Source organism: Lampetra fluviatilis, chromosome 3 (genome assembly GCF_964198595.1).
Source record: "Lampetra fluviatilis chromosome 3, kcLamFluv1.1, whole genome shotgun sequence".
NCBI classification, from domain to species: Eukaryota; Metazoa; Chordata; class Hyperoartia; order Petromyzontiformes; family Petromyzontidae; genus Lampetra; species Lampetra fluviatilis.
Window position 1 is genome coordinate 8258102 of NC_136277.1, and position 20618 is coordinate 8278719.

The 20618-nt window shown below is 52.8% G+C and overlaps 1 protein-coding gene and 1 long non-coding RNA gene across 2 annotated transcripts in view; one reads left to right on the plus strand and one right to left on the minus strand.

Annotated features, from left to right (window-relative positions):
* Positions 1-270: 270 nt before the first annotated feature.
* Positions 271-20618, minus strand: part of LOC144951890 (uncharacterized) — a 57776-nt gene continuing 37428 nt past the window's right edge. Inside the window, exon 4 of the long non-coding RNA XR_013640544.1 lies at positions 271-309. This is a non-coding gene — a long non-coding RNA (uncharacterized LOC144951890). The remainder of the gene's footprint in view (positions 310-20618) is intronic.
* On the plus strand, positions 10271-16347 carry LOC144951779 (uncharacterized). The gene is made up of 2 exons (XM_078882155.1): positions 10271-11639; positions 15454-16347. The coding sequence occupies exons 1-2, from the start codon at positions 10365-10367 to the stop codon at positions 15466-15468; spliced, it is 1290 nt and encodes a 429-aa protein (XP_078738281.1). The 5' UTR covers positions 10271-10364; the 3' UTR covers positions 15469-16347.

Below are 20618 nucleotides of genomic sequence, written 5' to 3' on the forward strand. Positions count from 1 at the left end.
CATGCCAAATTAATGCGTGCACAGTGTAAATTTGAGATTTGTACTAAAGCTGCCATGTTGATGAATCACAGCCGAGGATTCAAACAGAAAGACAAGGGTTCACATAAGAATACAAGGATGCACACACAAACATAAGAATTCACACAAATACTTATTGTGACAGAATGTGTGGCTTGTAGTAAGGGGCAGCACTCACCTATCCCCCCTTCCTTGTGGAAAGTTTTTGCAAGGACAGATCTCTCGTCGACGTTGTATGGATCACGGATGTTGCTCATCCTCAACAGGGTTGGTATGGTGGAATTGTCAAACCTATAAAACATGATTGAGGATAAGAGTTTTTGAAGACAACCCTCTGCTATCAAACATATTAAATCACGTAAATTCCATTACTACACCATATGATTTTTTTTAAGTGTGTTTAGATATGGTTTTCATGACCAGCCAGATTTAAGCACCCTAAACCGATTCATCATCATCAGCCATGTTCAATCTACTACTGGATGAAGGATTCCCCAATCTAACACCACATGTTATGACTCTGCAATGTAATAATCCATACAGCGCCTGTCCATCAAAGCTGCTGTGAATAGCCATAGTCTTGATTGTGCCCACTTATGTATTTTGGTACTTTATGTAATTTCAGAGTGGATTATCCATTTTGGAGATTTGATTTATTGACAAATACTTTATATAGACTGTTTTCTGACAGATTAAAAAACTAAGTGTAGCGGTGATTGTAAGTAAAAAAGAAAATTATAAAAACGATACGTATATTACTCTTTGGTTTTCTTGGTTCTTTCGGTAAAGTCACGTAGAATGGAAATAATAAAATAATAAAAATAAAACATAATAAAATAATTCTCACGACGTTTTGGCCACAACGCAAGCAGCCGTCCTCAGGTGAAGAACAGGTCTGTCAGAAAGACAGCGTCTGAATGAACACCACCAGGCTTGGCAGCGTATATTTAAGCTGGGTTGGAGGGGGAAGAGCACCTTGACAAAGGAATTTGCATATCAAGAAGAATTTAGCATATTTATGGGAAATTCAGGTATGTGATTAGTACTACTTATGCCCGTGCATTATGCAGGATTAGCAGCATCAAAGGGAGGGGATATGGGAAATGCAGGTATGTGATTAGTACTACTTATGCCCGTGCATTATGCAGGATTAGCAGCATCAAATGGAGGAGATAGGGGTAGCATTAATAAAGGGAAAGAGTGTTAATAGTATGTAGCTGCAGTAACTAAAACCACCACGTAAACAACTAAAGTATAAACTACATAGTATCATCAGTATACTAAATATACTCTACAATAAGCTGAGTTACTAACAGTAAGTAATACATTACAATTCTACGTCGTAAAAAATATAATATGCTTCCATCTAAACTTTATTCTCTTACATCACACGAGTCTACACCGTACTATATACTGCCATAGACAAACCCAACATTAAATTATATACTGTATTGATATAAACCACCCTAAACCTTATACATTGTAATATTACACTATGCATTATTCTACCCACCCTAATGTATATCACACTGCTGTATATTCACTATACAATTACGATACTAAATATTACTTTGTACATTGCATTAAGCATATAAATTTATACTATTTGTTATTATACACTGTACCATTGACCGTCGTGTGAAACATTCTAAGAGGAAGCAACGAAATATGTCAATGGGAGAGTATAGATAGGAAACTTGCAGCGGAGCAAAGAATCCATTCCCTGCAAAGAATACAATGCCAGTGAGTGGAACGTGGTCTGAAAGTCACCGTAAACGTGAACACAATCAGTTAAGATCCGAAATGGTGTATTACGTCCTTCCAATGATTGCTAAGCTAGAATCCATCTTCTCGGTTGAAATTGTCTCTGTGTTTGTATATGTGGATCGCCTCATGAACGAATCTCTCATGGTAGCCAGATGGCTTGCATTAGCCTTAAGAGCTTGGCGTACGTGTTTGAGTTCACTGGCAATGTGTTCCTGATCGGAGATGCATTGGGCTCTATGGTATAGAGTCTTGATGAGGGAATTCTTCTGGGATGGATGGTGGTGGGAATCCGGTTTTAGGTAAGCATCCGTATGGGTGGCTTTCCTGTAGACAAAGTGGCTCATAGAACAATCAGGTCTCCTTTTAATTAGGACATCCAAAAAGGGTCTACAAACTAAGTTGCCTCTGTGGTAGCAGTTACATTGGAGAAACCAAACGACATGTCTCGGACCGCATCCGTGAACATAAAGCAGACTTGCAACATGGTAGGACAAACACCTCAGCCGTGGCAGATCACTGTTACAATTCAGTGGGCTCACATGATATTGATTTCTCCAAGACAGAGGTTCTCTGCAAGCCATCTGGCTACCATGAGAGATTCGTTCATGCGGTGATCCACATATACAAACACAGAGACAATTTAAACCGAGAAGATGGATTCTGGCTTAGCAATCATTGGAAGGACGTAATAAACCATTTCAGATCTTAACTGATTGTGTTCACGTTTACGGTGACTTTCAGACCGCGTTCCACTCACTGGCATTGTATTCTTTGCAGGTGTAATAACGCTTATGACTCGTTCACACCGGAGTTGGAGGCACACTTGTTTATTTAACACCACACGTTGTGACATACACACTGAGGGGGTATCGGCCCCCTCACCCGTCTATCTGAGGACACACCTCTAGGCTAACCCTAGCCTGCCTCTGAGTCCTCCTCTAATGGGCTAGGGGAGGCTATCTTGGCCCGACACTGGTCAGTCGGGCCCGGTACCCAGAGTCCAGACCAGCACTGGCTCTGGCTCTGGTACCACGCCACTGGCTCGAGCCTGCGCGGTCCTGATAAGGACGGCGTGCCAGGGGGAGACCAGGGCTCTATCTAGGACGTCTTCCGTCTCCTCTTCTTAGCTAACACAACACTCCCGAGCCCCTCGATACATTCCCCTTTTATACCCAACCCCTCCCTGAGGGGTGGGGCCCCGGGGGATCATAATGACCGAATCGACCCCCCAGGGTGTCTGGCGCGGACGTCGCAGAGGGCACCTGCTCGTGCACACATGTAGCCCCGCCTACTGTGTTTGTTTACCATAGGCTGCCATGCATAACGGGCTCTCTCTCTAACACCCCTACATCACTCCCCCCCGCATAGCATGCAGCCGTCCCGGCTGCCAACATACAAAAATTTGACAATAAAGGTGCCTTCACCCCCTGACCGCGCGTGTGCCTCACTATTTTTGAACAATAACAGGAACCAGAACAAGAACGCAACAGCAAGATGAGAAAACAACCCGTCGCACCCCCCCCGAATAAATACGAATTCCGTAAAAAAAACAGCCTATATACAATCAGCAGGGAACCCACCACGCACACACAACAAACGGTGAAGCCAACATATGTACATCCGAGGAGTGGGGAACACACCACCCACACAACATCCAATGAACACAACAGCTATGTACACATTTTCCGGCCTCACAACAGTTTGCGCATTTTAGCGCGCGTCCTTGCAGCGGGCCCCTCACACGGGGTAACCGCGTGTGGCGGACCATCAGGTGGCAATTGTCCGTCTTGGGGTGAGCATTCATCCGACTCCGCGTGACCCTCGGTATCCGCAGGAGGGGTGATTGGGCGTGAGCCCGTCACTCCTGATGCACCTGAAGGTGGCACAGCCGGCAAGGCATTAGGTGAGAGCGACGGAGACGGACCCAGCGAGTCGGCCGACCCCCCACATGCTTGGCCACGCGCGTGTGAAGTGTGATTGTGTACCGCAGAGAAGGGTTTTAACCTAGAGGGGTGCACGAACCATCGCCGCTTCCCCCACTTGATGCGCACGCACTGCGGTCGTAACACCTCCACCACTTCCACAGGGCCCCGCCACGGCCGCACCAGTTTAGAGGAGGTTGCCAGTGGCACCTGGGGGCAGTGCAGCCATGCCTTGTCCCCCGGCTTCCACTGCAGCATGTGCGCTCGACTCAATCTGAGGCGCTCATTCGCCTTCTGACGGAGGTCAGAGTTTAGCATTGCAGCATCCCGTGCCTCGGTCAATTTGTCCAGATTAAATTTAACGTGGTCAGCCAGATTAGTTTTTCCCTGCGGCACGGGGATCTGCAACTGGGCACGAACAGGCGGGTCTGGTTCTCGGCCGTACATGAGGTAAAAGGGAGAAAACCCCGTAGCTGCATGGGGTGCCATCCGGTACGCCGCCAAGACCCCCTGAATTTGTAGGTCCCAATCCGTTTGCGAGTCCGAAACTTGTTGTGATAACATGGACGTGATGGTGCGATGCAACCGTTCGACCATCCCGTCAGTTTGTGGGTGATATGGGGAGGTCCGAATTTTCTTTGTGCCCAGGAGATCACAGACTTGTCTGAGTAGTTTACCGGAAAAATTTCTGCCCTGGTCGGTCAGCAGCCTCTCCGGAGCACCTTTGTCCAGGACATAACCCTGAACAAAGGCCTCCACGATGGCTGCTGCCGACTGGTTGGCCAGAGGCCAGGCCATAGGCCAGCGTGTAAAATACTCGACACCAGTCAACAAATATCTATTCCCCCTGGGGGTGGCGGGGAATGGTCCCAAAATGTCCAGAGCGACCAGCTCGTTTATCCTGGACACTTTGATCGATTGCAAGGGCGGGTTAGACTCCCGTGCCGGCGGTTTGCGTTGTGCACATCGAGGGCATGATCCCAACAAATCCCCAACATCCCTCGTCATGCCAGGCCAATAAAAATCAAGTTGCAGCAAGGCGAGAGTCTTTTGGGTCCCCAGGTGTAGGAGGCGCTCATGAGCGGCCCATACCACCCTGCCCCGCAACCCAGTAGGGACCACCAGCCGATGTCGACGCGACTTCCCGTCCCAATGCATCAGCAGGCCTTGGCACATTTCCCATGCGTCGGAACCACCTCTTTTTCCCCCCGCCGCACCGCCAACGCGACGTCGCCACCCGAGGAGGGACACATCCTCCATCTGGAGGCGCCCCCAGTCAATGACGGGCAACCCCAACAGGGAATCTTTGCCCTGTTGTTCGATCGAATTAGTAACTACTGTATCGTCGTCGTTGGCGGCCGCCAAGACAGGAACCGATGTGTCCCCTGGAGGTCTGCAACGTCCAGACCCCAGGAGGCATGCACACTCGGAGGTGGTTGGCAAGCGCGACAGAGCGTCCGCGTTGGTGTGGCGAACGCCCTTACGGTATGTGGTTTGGAAATCGTAATCCTGGAGGACCTCCAACCATCGGGACAATTGTCCCGATGGCTGTTGAACCCTCAGGGCGTACTGCAGTGCCGCATGATCTGTGCGGACGGTGAAATGCCGACCGTACAGATATGGGCGATACTGTTGGATGAAATGGACAATTGCCAACAGTTCCCTACGGGTGACACAATATCGTTGCTCCGCTGGAGACAACACCCGACTGCCGTACGCAACCACACGTTCCACGCCGTCAACCACCTGGGAGAGCACGCCCCCAATACCCGTGTTGCTCGCATCGGTGTCGAGCAAGAATGGTTTTGAAAAATCAGGGTAAATCAGGGGAGGAGCGTTTACCAAAGCGTCCCGAAGGGAGCAAAAAGCAGCTTCCTCCTCCTGACCCCAGCAGAACCGAACCCCTTTTGATGTTAAAGCGTGTAGGGGTTTTGCTATAGTCGCAAAATTAGCGACGAAGCGTCTATAATACGACGCAAACCCAATAAAACTCCTAACCTCTCCCACTGAGGTGGGAGTCGGCCAGGAGCTTACACACTGCGTTTTGGCGGGATCGGTAGAAATACCTGAGCGTCCCACGATGTGCCCCAAATAACGCACCGACTCGCGTAACAAATGGCATTTTTGGGGCTTAAATTTCAAATTAGCAGCCCGCATCTTTAGGAAAACCGCCCGCAACCTCTGGAGATGTTCATCAAAAGTTTTGCCAAAGACAATAACGTCATCCAAATAAATCAGGCACGACTCCCATTGCAATCCAGCCAAAACCAATTCCATCAACCGCTGGAAAGTTGCCGGCGCTGAGTGTAAGCCCATCGGCAACCGGTTGAATTGAAACAGGCCGTGCGGAGTACGGAAAGCAGTTTTAGGCTTTGAATCATCGTCCAGAGGAAGCTGCCAGAATCCCGAAAGTAAGTCCAATGTGGAGAAGAATCGCGCTCCCGCCAAGGCGTCAAGCGATTCGTCCATCCGTGGGAGCGGGTATGCGTCGGCAACCGTAATTTTGTTAAGGCGCCGAAAGTCAACGCAAAACCGCAACGAACCGTCCTGCTTCTTAACCAGGACGATCGGCGCTCCCCAAGGGCTGTTGGAGGGAGAAATGATGTCGGCGGCTAGCATGTCATCAACAGCCGATTTGACATGGTCCTTTTCGGCGGGACTCAACCGAAAAGGATTCTGGCGTATTGGCGCGCTGTCACCCGTATCAATATGGTGACGCAGCAGATTAGTGCAGCCCAAATCGTATTTATCCCGACTGAAAACGTCGGAAAATTCCCTTAGTAGTGTCTTAAGACGTTGACGCTCTAAATTTGACAGGTCCGTCGATCCCGCACAAAGCGCCTCGAGCCACCCTTCATCGCTGTCCGAATGTGGTCGCGGTGCAGGGACAGCGCCGACATGACTCGCGACGGGTTCCTCACAGGGCACCGGCGTTGCGTGAGCAAGCACGGTCCCCTGTGGGACCACCACCGTCTGCGAGCCCACATTGAGGACCGCGATGAAGGGTTCTCCTTCCCCTCTCACTATGGTCTGGGCCGGGAGTAAATCAGGTCCACTGACCCCGGCCCTAGACGGTCCCAACAGAACCCCTTGAGCCCCAATGCCCTTAGCGAAGGGCCGCCGAAGTTTCAAGGGAATCAACATTTGCGCCCCCGGAGGAACGCGCACCGTTCTATCTACGAACGCCGGCACCGTCGCGAACGCCGTCCGGCTCGTAGCGGGGGATGGCAGAAACGCCATGCGTCGGCCCGATGGGAGCTCAATGCATCCCTGGTCGATTAATATCCTAATCGGCATTTTGGCCAGGAAGTCCGTCCCCAGCAGGCACGGAACCGCCAGCGAGGAGGAAACAAAAATCGGCCCAGACAATTTAATATCCCCGACACAAATTTGGGCACGAATTTGTCCGATGATGCCAAGTGAACCCCCGTTAGCAGCAAAGAATGGCACGTTAACAGGCATCAAAGGACGGCTTTGGGCAGGGAGAATGTTATAAATCAACTCCGAAATAATGGTCGCCGATGCTCCTGTATCGACCAGAATGCGCACCTCGACCCCATCGATGTGGCCCACAACGGCCGACGACCCTGACGACGCGGCTACAACCCGATGGGCCAACACGGACCACTGGCTGGGTTCAATCTGAGTACCCAGAGCGGTGCGTGTTGGTGCCATGGTACGCGATATTGGCCCCCCCTTCGCTGCGGTGTTTGAGTGTGTGACGGGCGTGTGCGTGGGCCAAGCATGAGGGGTGCCGCGACTCGCCGGATTATGATGGTGGAGCTTGTGACGAGGGCCAGCGTCCCGTTGAGGTGTCGTCCTGCGCTGCCCAGGAGAGCGGCACCCCGAGGCGACGTGGCCCCGGATGCCGCAGTTGTAACAGCGTGGAAGCGCTGGTGACGACGATGGATGTTGTAGACGGCTTGAACCGGCCCGGTCCTCCCGTACTCCCGCTCCATGCTGCCGTTGATGGTCGATGGCGCAAACCTCTTCCGCCGGGAGGGTGGCTGCAGCGACGGCACGCCCGCTCGCCGCCTTGCTGGCCTTCCGTCGTTGAGAGGACAGGTTTGCGTGGAGAAGACGGGCCGCTTGGAGGGAGCACATCTCTGCATCGTCCTGTGCGACAATGACGATGTCTAAGTCGTCCGCCAGCAAAAGTATCTTCTCTGTCACCATGGCGTCGACACCCTCGTCATCCATTCGTGGAAAGGCCTCCTTCGCCAGTGCCAGGAGGCTTGTGCGGTACGCCAGGGGCGACTCCTTCGTCCCTCGCTGGCGATCGTAAAAGAGTTGGCGACAGTCCGATGGTGGACCATATACCGCCGACAGCACCTGCATCGCCTTCCGCAGCGTGGAGCGCCTCTCCTTCGAAGCCGATGTTAGAGTGGCGAGGGCGTCGCTGTCGAGAAGTGCTGGCAGCGCGCGGAGAGCCTCGGCGTCTGTCCACTGTGCCATCTCCTGGTGAGCGAGGAAGCGCCGCTGGAAGCCGCCCCAGTCGCCATCCTCGCCCACAAATTCCTTGAGTGGAGGTAGCCGCTGATGTAAGGCAGCGGCTGCAGAGGAAGAACGCACTCCCTCGTCCGCCTCACTCAAGTCAGCGTCGGCACGAACCAGCGATGGCATCGCCGGTCGCACCCGTGGTGACGTTCCGCCCGTTGGTGGTGACGCGGCAGGTACTGTACTCCCGCCGTTGGACGCGATGCTTAGAGCGGCCACGCCCTCAGCAGCAGCTGCGGCGATGGCGGGAGTTTCAAAATGTTGCTCCGTGGAAATGGCGGGAAGGCGCTGTGATCGTCGGCTGCCGTTGCCCCGTGGCGGTCCCGCAGCCCCCAGCTGCGTGATGGTGTCGAGCATGGCGGCTGCGGCGTACAGCAGCTCGGTCAGCTTCGCGTGCGCCTCCCTCAGCCCCTCCATCGACGGCTCCCCTTCCTCCAGCTGCTGTGGCGTGGATGCGCCCAGCCCCGGCTGGTCGATGGCATCTTCAGCCGTCTCGGGCCCTCCGACTGCAGTGGTGTCTTCTGCCTCTGGTACCCCGACTCGAGTCGTCCGGCGTGTATCCATGTTCGTACTTTGTTTCACTTCTGACGCCAGATGTAATAACGCTTATGACTCGTTCACACCGGAGTTGGAGGCACACTTGTTTATTTAACACCACACGTTGTGACATACACACTGAGGGGGTATCGGCCCCCTCACCCGTCTATCTGAGGACACACCTCTAGGCTAACCCTAGCCTGCCTCTGAGTCCTCCTCTAATGGGCTAGGGGAGGCTATCTTGGCCCGACACTGGTCAGTCGGGCCCGGTACCCAGAGTCCAGACCAGCACTGGCTCTGGCTCTGGTACCACGCCACTGGCTCGAGCCTGCGCGGTCCTGATAAGGACGGCGTGCCAGGGGGAGACCAGGGCTCTATCTAGGACGTCTTCCGTCTCCTCTTCTTAGCTAACACAACACTCCCGAGCCCCTCGATACATTCCCCTTTTATACCCAACCCCTCCCTGAGGGGTGGGGCCCCGGGGGATCATAATGACCGAATCGACCCCCCAGGGTGTCTGGCGCGGACGTCGCAGAGGGCACCTGCTCGTGCACACATGTAGCCCCGCCTACTGTGTTTGTTTACCATAGGCTGCCATGCATAACGGGCTCTCTCTCTAACACCCCTACACAGGGAATGGATTCTTTGCTCCGCTGCAAGTTTCCTATCACTACTCTCCCATTGACATATTCCGTTGCTTCCTCTTAGTATCTTTCACACGACGGTCAATGGTACAGTGTATAATAACAAATAGTATAAAATTTATATGCTTAATATAATGTACAAAGTAATATATAGTATCGTAATTGTTTCTAGATTTGAAGCTTTCGTGACTGCAAAGATTCATATTCTTAGGTTTTTTCGGTTAAGTCACGTAAGTAAAACATAAAAATAAAATAAAAATAAAAAATCACGACGTTTCGGAGGCAACACGTCTCTGTCATCAGGTGGGACCGTCACAGCCGAATTAGCTGCATCAAGTGAAGCAATGATTCAAGATGTAATCCCTTATAAGCAAGTGTAGGGGTGTTAGAGAGAGAGCCCGTTATGCATGGCAGCCTATGGTAAACAAACACAGTAGGCGGGGCTACATGTGTGCACAAGCAGGTGCCCTCTGCGACGTCCGCGCCAGACACCCTGGGGGGTCGATTCGGTCGTTATGATCCCCCGGGGCCCCACCCCTCAGGGAGGGGTTGGGTATAAAAGGGGATTGTATCGAAGGGCTCGGGAGTGATGTTTAGCTAAAGAAGAGGAGGCGGAAGACGTCTGAGATAGAGCCCTGGACTCCCCCTGGTACGCCGTCCTTATCAGGACCGCGCAGGCTCGAGCCAGTGGCGTGGTACCAGAGCCAGAGCCAGTGCTGGTCTGGACTCTGGGTACCGGGCCCGACTGACCAGTGTCGGGCCAAGATAGCCTCCCCTAGCCCATTAGTGGAGGACTCAGAGGCAGGCTAGGGTTAGCTAGAGAGGTGTGTCCTCAGATAGACGGGTGAGGGGGCCGATACCCCCTCAAATGTGTATGTCACAACGTTGGTGTTAAATAAACAAGTGTGCCTCCAACTCCGGTGTGAACGAGTCGTGAGCGTTACTACATCTGGCGTCAGAAGTGAAACAAAGTACGAACATGGATACACGCCGGACGACTCGAGTCGGAGTACCAGGGGCGGAGGACACCGCTGCAGTCGGAGGGCCCGAGATGGCTGAAGATGCCATCGAGCAGCCGGGGCTGGGTGCATCCACGCCACAGCAGCTGGAGGAAGGGGAGCCGTCGACGGAGGGGCTGAGGCAGGCGCACGCGAAGCTGGCCGAGCTGCTGTACGCCGCAGCCGCCATGCTCGACAACATCACGCGGCTGGGGGCTGCGGGACCGCCACGAGGCGACAGCAGCCAACGACCACAGCGCCTTCCCGCCATTTCAACGGAGCAACATTTTGAAACTCCCGCCATCGCCGCAGCTGCTGTTGAGGGCGTGGCCGCTCTAAGCATCGCGTCCAACGGCGGGAGTACAGTGCCTGCCGCGTCACCACGGGTGCGACCGGCGATGCCATCGCTGGTTCGTGCCGACGCTGAGTTGAGTGAGGCGGACGAGGGAGTGCGTTCTTCCTCTGCAGCCGCTGCCTTACATCAGCGGCTACCTCCACTCAAGGAATTTGTGGGCGAGGATGGCGACTGGGGCGGCTTCCAGCGGCGCTTCCTCGCTCACCAGGAGATGGCACAGTGGACAGACGCCGAGGCTCTCCGCGCGCTGCCAGCACTTCTCGACAGCGACGCCCTCGCCACTCTAACATCGGCTTCAAAGGAGAGGCGCTCCACGCTGCGGAAGGCGATGCAGGTGCTGTCGGCGGTATATGGTCCACCATCGGACTGTCGCCAACTCTTTTACGATCGCCAGCGGGGGACGAAGGAGTCGCCCCTGGCGTACCGCACAAGCCTCCTGGCACTGGCGAAGGAGGCCTTTCCACGAATGGATGACGAGGGTGTCGACGCCATGGTGACAGAGAAGATACTTTTGCTGGCGGACGACTTAGACATCGTCATTGTCGCACAGGACGATGCAGAGATGTGCTCCCTCCAAGCGGCCCGTCTCCTCCACGCAAACCTGTCCTCTCAACGACGGAAGGCCAGCAAGGCGGCGAGCGGGCGCGCCGTCGCTGCGGCCACCCTCCCGGCGGAAGAGGTTTGCGCCATCAACCATCAACGGCAGCACGGAGCGGGAGCGCGGGAGGACCGGGCCGGTTCAAGCCGTCTACAACGTCCATCGTCGCCACCAGCGCTTCCACGCTGTTATAACTGCGGCATCCGGGGCCACGTCGCCTCGGGGTGCCGCTCTCCTCGGCAGCGCGGAACGACACCTCAACGGGACGCCGGCCCTCGTCACAAGCTCCACCATCATAATCCGGCGAGTCGCGGCACCCCTCATGTTTGGCCCACGCACACGCCCGTCACACACTCGAACACCGCAGCGAAGGGGGGGCAAATATCGCGTACCATGGCACCAACACGCACCGCTCTGGGTACTCACATTGAACCCAGCCAGTGGTCCGTGTTGGCCCATCGGGTTGTAGCCGCGTCATCGGGGTCGTCGGCCGTTGTGGGTCACATCGATGGGGTCGAGGTGCGCATCCTGGTCGATACAGGAGCATCGGCGACCATTATTTCGGAGTTGATTTATAACATTCTCCCTGCCCAGAGCCGTCCTTTGATGCCTGTTAATGTGCCATTCTTTGCTGCTAACGGGGGTTCACTTGGCATCATCGGACAAATTCGAGCCCAAATTTGTGTCGGGGATATTAAATTATCTGGGCCGATTTTTGTTTCCTCCTCGCTGGCGGTTCCGTGCCTGCTGGGGACGGATTTCCTGGCCAAAATGCCGATTAGGATATTAATCGACCAGGGATGCATTGAGCTCCCATCGGGCCGACGCATGGCGTTTTTGCCATCCCCCGCTACGAGCCGGACGGCGTTCGCGACGGTGCCGGCGTTCGTAGATAGAACGGTGCGCGTTCCTCCGGGGGCGCAAATGTTAATTCCTTTGAGACTTCGGCGGCCCTTCGCTAAGGGCATTGGGGCTCAAGGGGTTTTGCTGGGACCGTCTAGGGCCGGGGTCAGTGGACCTAATTTACTCCCGGCCCAGACCATAGTGAGAGGGGATGGAGAACCCTTCATCGCGGTCCTCAATGTGGGCTCGCAGACGGTGGTGGTCCCACAGGGGACCGTGCTTGCTCACGCAACGCCGGTGCCCTGTGAGGAACCCGTCGCGAGTCATGTCGGCGCTGCCCCTGCACCGCGACCACATTCAGACAGCGATGAAGGGTGGCTCGAGGCGCTTTGCGCGGGATCGACGGACCTGTCAAATTTAGAGCGCCAACGTCTTAAGACACTACTGAGGGAATTTTCCGACGTTTTCAGTCGGGATAAATACGATTTGGGCTGCACTCATCTGCTGCGTCACCATATTGATACGGGTGACAGCGCGCCAATACGCCAAAATCCTTTTCGGTTGAGTCCCGCCGAAAAGGACCATGTCAAATCGGCTGTTGATGACATGCTAGCCGCCGACATAATTTCTCCCTCCAACAGCCCTTGGGGAGCGCCGATCGTCCTGGTTAAGAAGCAGGACGGTTCGTTGCGGTTTTGCGTTGACTTTCGGCGCCTTAATAAAATTACGGTTGCCGACGCATACCCGCTCCCACGGATGGACGAATCGCTTGACGCCTTGGCGGGAGCGCGATTCTTCTCCACATTGGACTTACTTTCGGGATTCTGGCAGCTTCCTCTGGACGATGATTCAAAGCCTAAAACTGCTTTCCGTACTCCGCACGGCCTGTTTCAATTCAACCGGTTGCCGATGGGCTTACACTCAGCGCCGGCAACTTTCCAGCGGTTGATGGAATTGGTTTTGGCTGGATTGCAATGGGAGTCGTGCCTGATTTATTTGGATGACGTCATTGTCTTTGGCAAAACTTTTGAGGAACATCTCCAGAGGTTGCGGGCGGTTTTCCTAAAGATGCGGGCTGCTAATTTGAAATTTAAGCCCCAAAAATGCCATTTGTTACGCGAGTCGGTGCGTTATTTGGGGCACATCGTGGGGCGCTCAGGTATTTCTACCGATCCCGCCAAAACGCAGTGTGTAAGCTCCTGGCCGACTCCCACCTCAGTGGGAGAGGTTAGGAGTTTTATTGGGTTTGCGTCGTATTATAGACGCTTCGTCGCTAATTTTGCGACTATCGCCAAACCCCTACATGCTTTAACATCTAAAGGGGTTCGGTTTTGCTGGGGTCAGGAGGAGGAGGCTGCTTTTTGCTCCCTTCGGGATGCTTTGGTAAACGCTCCTCCCCTGATTTACCCTGATTTTTCAAAACCGTTCTTGCTCGACACCGATGCGAGCAACACGGGTATTGGGGGCGTGCTCTCCCAGGTGGTTGACGGCGTGGAACATGTGGTTGCGTACGGCAGTCGGGTGTTGTCTCCAGCGGAGCAACGGTATTGTGTCACCCGTAGGGAACTGTTGGCAATTGTCCACTTCGTCCAACAGTATCGCCCATATCTGTACGGTCGGCATTTCACCGTCCGCACAGATCATGCGGCACTGCAGTACGCCCTGAGGGTTCAACAGCCATCGGGACAATTGTCCCGATGGTTGGAGGTCCTCCAGGATTACGATTTCCAAACCACATACCGTAAGGGCGTTCGCCACACCAACGCGGACGCTCTGTCACGCTTGCCAACCACCTCCGAGTGTGCATGCCTCCTGGGGTCTGGACGTTGCAGGCCTCCAGGGGACACATCGGTACCTGTCTTGGCGGCCGCCAACGACGACGATGCAATGGTTCCTAATTCGATCGAACAGCAGGGCAAAGATTCCCTGTTGGGGTTGCCCGTCATTGAATGGGGGCGCCTCCAGATGGAGGATGTCTCCCTCCTCGGGTGGCGACGTCGCGTTGGCGGTGCGGCGGGGGGAAAAAGTGGTGGTTCCGACGCATGGGAAATGTGCCAAGGTCTGCTAATGCATTGGGACGGGAAGTCACGTCGACATCGGCTGGTTGTCCCTACTGGGTTGCGGGGTAGGGTGGTATGGGCCGCTCATGAGCGCCTCCTACACCTGGGGACCCAAAAGACTCTCGCCTTGCTGCAACTTGATTTTTACTGGCCTGGCATGACGAGGGATGTGGGGGATTTGTTGGGATCGTGCCCTCAATGTGCACAACGCAAACCGCCGGCACGGGAGTCTAACCCGCCCTTGCAATCGATCAAAGTGTCCAGGATAAACGAGCTGGTCGCTCTGGACATTTTGGGACCATTCCCCGCCACCCCCAGAGGGAATAGATATTTGTTGACGGGTGTCGAGTATTTTACACGTTGGCCTATGGCCTGGCCTTTGGCCAACCAGTCGGCAGCAGCCATCGTGGAGGCCTTTGTTCAGGGTTATGTCCTGGACAAAGGTGCTCCGGAGAGGCTGCTGACCGACCAGGGCAGAAATTTTTCCGGTAAACTACTCAGACAAGTCTGCGATCTCCTGGGCACAAAGAAAATTCGGACCTCCCCATATCACCCACAAACTGACGGGATGGTCGAACGTTTGCATCGCACCATCTCGTCCATGTTATCACAACAAGTTTCGGACTCGCAAACGGATTGGGACCTACAAATTCAGGGGGTCTTGGCGGCGTACCGGATGGCACCCCATGCGGCTACGGGGTTTTCTCCCTTTTACCTTATGTACGGCCGAGAACCAGACCCGCCTGTTCGTGCCCAGTTGCGGATCCCCGTGCCGCAGGGAAAAACTAATCTGGCTGACCACGTTAAATTTAATCTGGACAAATTGACCGAGGCACGGGATGCTGCAATGCAAAACTCTGACCTCCGTCAGAAGGCAAATGAGCGCCTCAGATTGAGTCGAGCGCACATGCTGCAGTGGAAGCCGGGGGACAAGGCATGGTTGCACTGCCCCCAGGTGCCACTGGCAACCTCCTCTAAACTTGTGCGGCCGTGGCGGGGCCCTGTGGAAGTGGTGGAGGTGTTACGTCCGCAGTGCGTGCGCATCAAGTGGGGGAAGCGGCGATGGTTCGTGCACCCCTCCAGATTAAAACCCTTCGCTGCGGTTCACAACCCCACTTCACACGCGCGTGGCCAAACATGTGGGGGGTCGGCCGACTTGCTGGGTCCGTCTCCGTCGCTCTCACCAAATGCCTTGCCGGCTGTGCCACCTTCAGGAGCATCAGGAGTGACGGGCTCACGCCCGATCACCCCTCCTGCGGATGCCGAGGGTCACGCGGAGTCAGAGGAATGCTCACCTCAAGACGGACAGTCGCCACCTGATTGTCCGCCACGCGGGGTTACCCCGTGTGAGGGGCCCGCTGCAAGGACGCGCGCTAAAATGCGCAAACTGTTGTGAGGCCGGAAAATGTGTACATAGCTGTTGTGTTTATTGGGTGTTGTGTGGATGGTGTGTTTCCCGCTCCTCGGATGTACATATGCTGGGTTCACCGTTTGTTGTGTGTGCGGGGTGGGTTCCCTGCTGGTTGTATATAAGCTGTTTTTTTTACGGAATTCGTATTTATTCGGGGGGGTGCGTCGGGTTGTTTCTCATCTTGTTGTTGCGTTCTTGTTCTGGTTCCTGTTATTGTTCAAAAAATAGTGAGGCACACGCGCGGTCAGGGGGTGAAGGCACCTTTATTGTCAAATTTTTGTATGTTGGCAGCCGGGACGGCTGCATGCTATGCGGGGGGGAGTGATGTAGGGGTGTTAGAGAGAGAGCCCGTTATGCATGGCAGCCTATGGTAAACAAACACAGTAGGCGGGGCTACATGTGTGCACAAGCAGGTGCCCTCTGCGACGTCCGCGCCAGACACCCTGGGGGGTCGATTCGGTCGTTATGATCCCCCGGGGCCCCACCCCTCAGGGAGGGGTTGGGTATAAAAGGGGATTGTATCGAAGGGCTCGGGAGTGATGTTTAGCTAAAGAAGAGGAGGCGGAAGACGTCTGAGATAGAGCCCTGGACTCCCCCTGGTACGCCGTCCTTATCAGGACCGCGCAGGCTCGAGCCAGTGGCGTGGTACCAGAGCCAGAGCCAGTGCTGGTCTGGACTCTGGGTACCGGGCCCGACTGACCAGTGTCGGGCCAAGATAGCCTCCCCTAGCCCATTAGTGGAGGACTCAGAGGCAGGCTAGGGTTAGCTAGAGAGGTGTGTCCTCAGATAGACGGGTGAGGGGGCCGATACCCCCTCAAATGTGTATGTCACAACGTTGGTGTTAAATAAACAAGTGTGCCTCCAACTCCGGTGTGAACGAGTCGTGAGCGTTACTACACAAGTACTAATCCCATACCTGCATTTCCACCTCCCTTCAACTTGCTTATAAGGGATTACATCTTGAATCATTGCTTCACTTGATGCAGCTAATTCGGCTGTGACGGTCCCACCTGATGACGGAGACTTGTGTTGCCTCCGAAACGTCGTGATTTTTTATTTTTATTTTATTTTATTTTTATTTTGATGTTTTACTTACGTGACTTAACCGAAAAAACCTAAGAATATCGTAATTGTATAGTGAATATACAGCAGTGTGATATACATTAGGGTGGGTAGAATAATGCATAGTGTAATATTACAATGTATAAGATTTAGGGTGGTTTATAGCAATACAGTATATAATTTAATGTTGAGTTTGTCTATGGCAGTATATAGTACGGTGTAGACTCTTGTGATGTAAGAGAATAAAGTTTAGATGGAAGCATATTATATTTTTTACGACGTAGAATTGTAATGTATTACTTACTGTTAGTAACTCAGCTTATTGTAGAGTATATTTAGTATACTGATGATACTATGTAGTTTATACTTTAGTTGTTTACGTGATGGTTTTAGTTACTGCAGCTACATTCTATTAACACTCCTTCCCTTTATTAATGCTACCCCTATCCCCTCCCTTTGATGCTGCTAATCCTGCATAATGCAGGGGCATAAGCAGAACTAATCACATACCTGCATTTCCCATATCCCCTCCCTTTGATGCTGCTAAACCTGCATAATGCACGGGCATAAGTAGTGTAATAAAGGACTCTTTCACTGGGTCTGTCTCGGTTGTCCTTTATTGTGGTTCGTACAACTTTGCCCGCACGGCGTCTCGCTCAGAGTCTCCTCCACCTCCCGCTCGGCAGCCCCTCTGCTGCCGTCGCTCCCGCAGCCTTGCTGCTGGCTCCCGATGCAGCTCCGCTGCTGGCTTCCCACTCAGCCTCTCCGCCCCCGACCTGCAGCCCCACGGCTGCTCTCTCTGCAGCCCCACTGCTGCTCTCCGTCTCCCCCGTGCCCGGACACCGCTGGCCAACGGTGCCGAGTCCCGACCTGTGGCGATCACGCCACTTTCCACCTCCTGCCCTGCGTGGCCTCCACCTGTCTTTATTCTCACACTCCTCCCCAGCTCTTCCGGTTCCTGCCCTTAAGAGCTCTCCCTTCTCCCCACGTGACCCAACTCCTCCCCCCTGTTACGTCATATCCGCGAGGCCGTTTACGCTCACATTACAGTAGTACTAATCACATACCTGCATTCCCTATATCCCCTCCCTTTAATGCTGCTAATCCTGCATAATGCACGGGCATAAGTAGTACTAATCCCATACCTGCATTTCCCATAAATATGCTAAATACCTCTTGATATGCAAATTCCTTTGTCAAGGCGCTCTTCCCCCACCAACTCAGCTTAAATATACGCTGCCAAGCTTGGTGGTGTTCATTCAGATGCTGTCTTTCTGACAGACCTGTTCTTCACCTGAGGACGGCTGCTTGCGTTGTGGCCGAAACGTCGTGAGAATTATTTTATTTAGTTTTATTTTTATTATTTTATTATTTCCATTCTACGTGACTTTACCGAAAAAACCAAGAAGATGAATCCCTGCAGTCACGAAAGCTTTAAATCGAAATTTACTCTTTGGTTCTTTCAATAAAGTCGCGTAGAAAGAAAATAAATTAAATAATAGAGTACGACGTTTCGATTGCAACCGCCATCAGGGAGAACAAAATTTGAGAGAGACACAGACAGACATACAAGCAGAGAGAGACAACACAGACACACAGAAAGAGCAGCAGCTGCCCCAGAAGACCCACCTCTTTCTCTCTGCCCCCCCCCCCTCTCTTTTAAAACAGTCTGTCTCAGCAGCAGACCATGCTTTCCTACCTGATGACGGATGCCTGTGTTACGCCCGAAACGTCGTGATTTATTTTATTTTATACCTACGTGACTTTACCGAAAGAACCAAAGAGTATGGATTCCTGCAGTTACGAAAGCTTCAAATCAAGATTGATTTGAAGCTTTCGTGTCTGCAGGATTCATTGACATGCTAATTTCTCTGCTCCAGCAGCTGTCCCAGCAGACCCACCTCTCTCTCTGCCAAACCCCTCCCCCCCTCTCTCTCTATTTAAGGCCTCGACACAGAGGCATTGGGTCTCTGTGTGTCTATGTTGTGTGTCTCTCCCTGTGTGTCTGTGTTGTCTCTCTCTGATTGTGGGTCTGTCTGTGGGTCTATGTGTCTGTGTTCTGTCTCTCTCTCAAATTTAGTTCTACCTGTTGACGGTTGCTTGTGTTGCAATCGAAACGTCGTATTCTATTATTTAATTTATTTTCTGTCTACGTGACTTTACCGAAAGACCAAAGAGTAATTCCTGCAGTCACGAAAGCTTCAAATCAAGTTTTATACGTATATTATTATCATAAAAGATGCAACAGAAGTTATTCAGACAGACGACTTCACAAATCGGGACAATAATCGCCGGTCTCGGCATATACAATATCTGTAAACCGCCAACAAAAACCTGGCACCTACCACCATTGTAAGTGATGCAACATCCCACGATCTACATAGGCGACTTCAACAGCCATCACACTATGTAGGGCTACCCAGTTAACAACTTGGCAGGCAAACAATCCTGCATTGGGCATCTGCACAAGACCTCTTCCTTATTTTTGATGCCAAGCAACAAGGCATATCCCACTCTGCACGGTGGAATAAGGAATATAACCCAGACCTGTGCTTTGTAACCAAAGATAAGAATGGCAAGCCTTTGCCCATCATGTGCAAAGTCCTGCCTTGCTTCCCACACAGCCAGCACAAGCCTATGGTCATCCATGTTGGCCACGAAATCCCAGTAATCACCAGCACACCAAGACCCCACTGGAACTTTGGACGGGCGAATTGGCCTGGTTTTATGGCTGCGGTGATAAAGAACATCAACCACATCTCCACGAACCCTGAAAACTTTGAGCAGTTCATAGCGCTCATGAAGAAAGCTGCCAGGGATGTGATCCCGCGGGGCTATCGAAAGTCATATACCCCTAGCTGGACTGCGCAAAGTGAAAACCTACTTCGAGAACCACAAAGCACCGGCGACCCAGAGATCGCCACAGCCCTTCTGCAGTTACTAGATTCTGCCAGACGAGCAAAGTAGGCAGCAGTGATGGAGTCTTTTGACTTCATGCACTCCAGCCGCAGGGTATGGGGTTACTGCGAAAGTTCGGTGGAGCAGCACCCTGAGAACATCAAACTCCTAAGGCAACTGCTAATGGAATAGCGGTGCAGCTTCTTGACAATGAAAACATAATCGAAAGTCAAAAACAAGAACGCACAGTAAAACAATCCGCAAAAATATACACTTTCCACCAGTGTCAAAAACTATCCTGTTTGCAGCTGTACTTCTGGAAGAAATATATGTCGCACTGACGGTAACAAAGGCAGGTAAAGCCGCAAGAATAGATGGAATTTACCCGCAATTCCTAAAACACCTTAGCAGCAAAAGAACCTGGCTGGCAAAACTTTCTTCAAAAGTCATTGCTCTCCTCAAGCCAGAAAAAAATCTGCTGATAACCTGCACAGCTACAGGCCAATTTCTCGTCTTCGTACAGCCTACAAGCAACTGGAGTAAGTACTGATAGCTCTCCTCTCTCCTCTATTGGAAGCCACCATACCACCTAAGCAGGCAGGTTTTCATCTACAACAAAGCTGTCATGACCAGGTCCTTGCCTTGACATCACACATCGAAGCCGGCTGTCAGCATAAACAGAAAACAGCAGCTGCTTTAATAGCCCTGTCCTCTGCATACGACACGGTGCGAAAACACGTTCGCCTCATTGCCAGTATGCTCAGTGACTTAAATTTCGTGTCTATCTCGTAAACCTGATCAACCTTCCACGAACTCTACAAAATGGCCTACCGCAGAGGTCGGTATTAGCACCAGCCCTGTTTAATCATTATACCAGCAACCACATTAAGCCGCAAGTTCATTTAGGCAGACAATATAGCACTGGCCAATCAAGCGACGACACTCAGCGCAGCTCAAAACATCTTGAACACCGACCTAAAGAAATTGGAAGATTATTACTACTCCTGG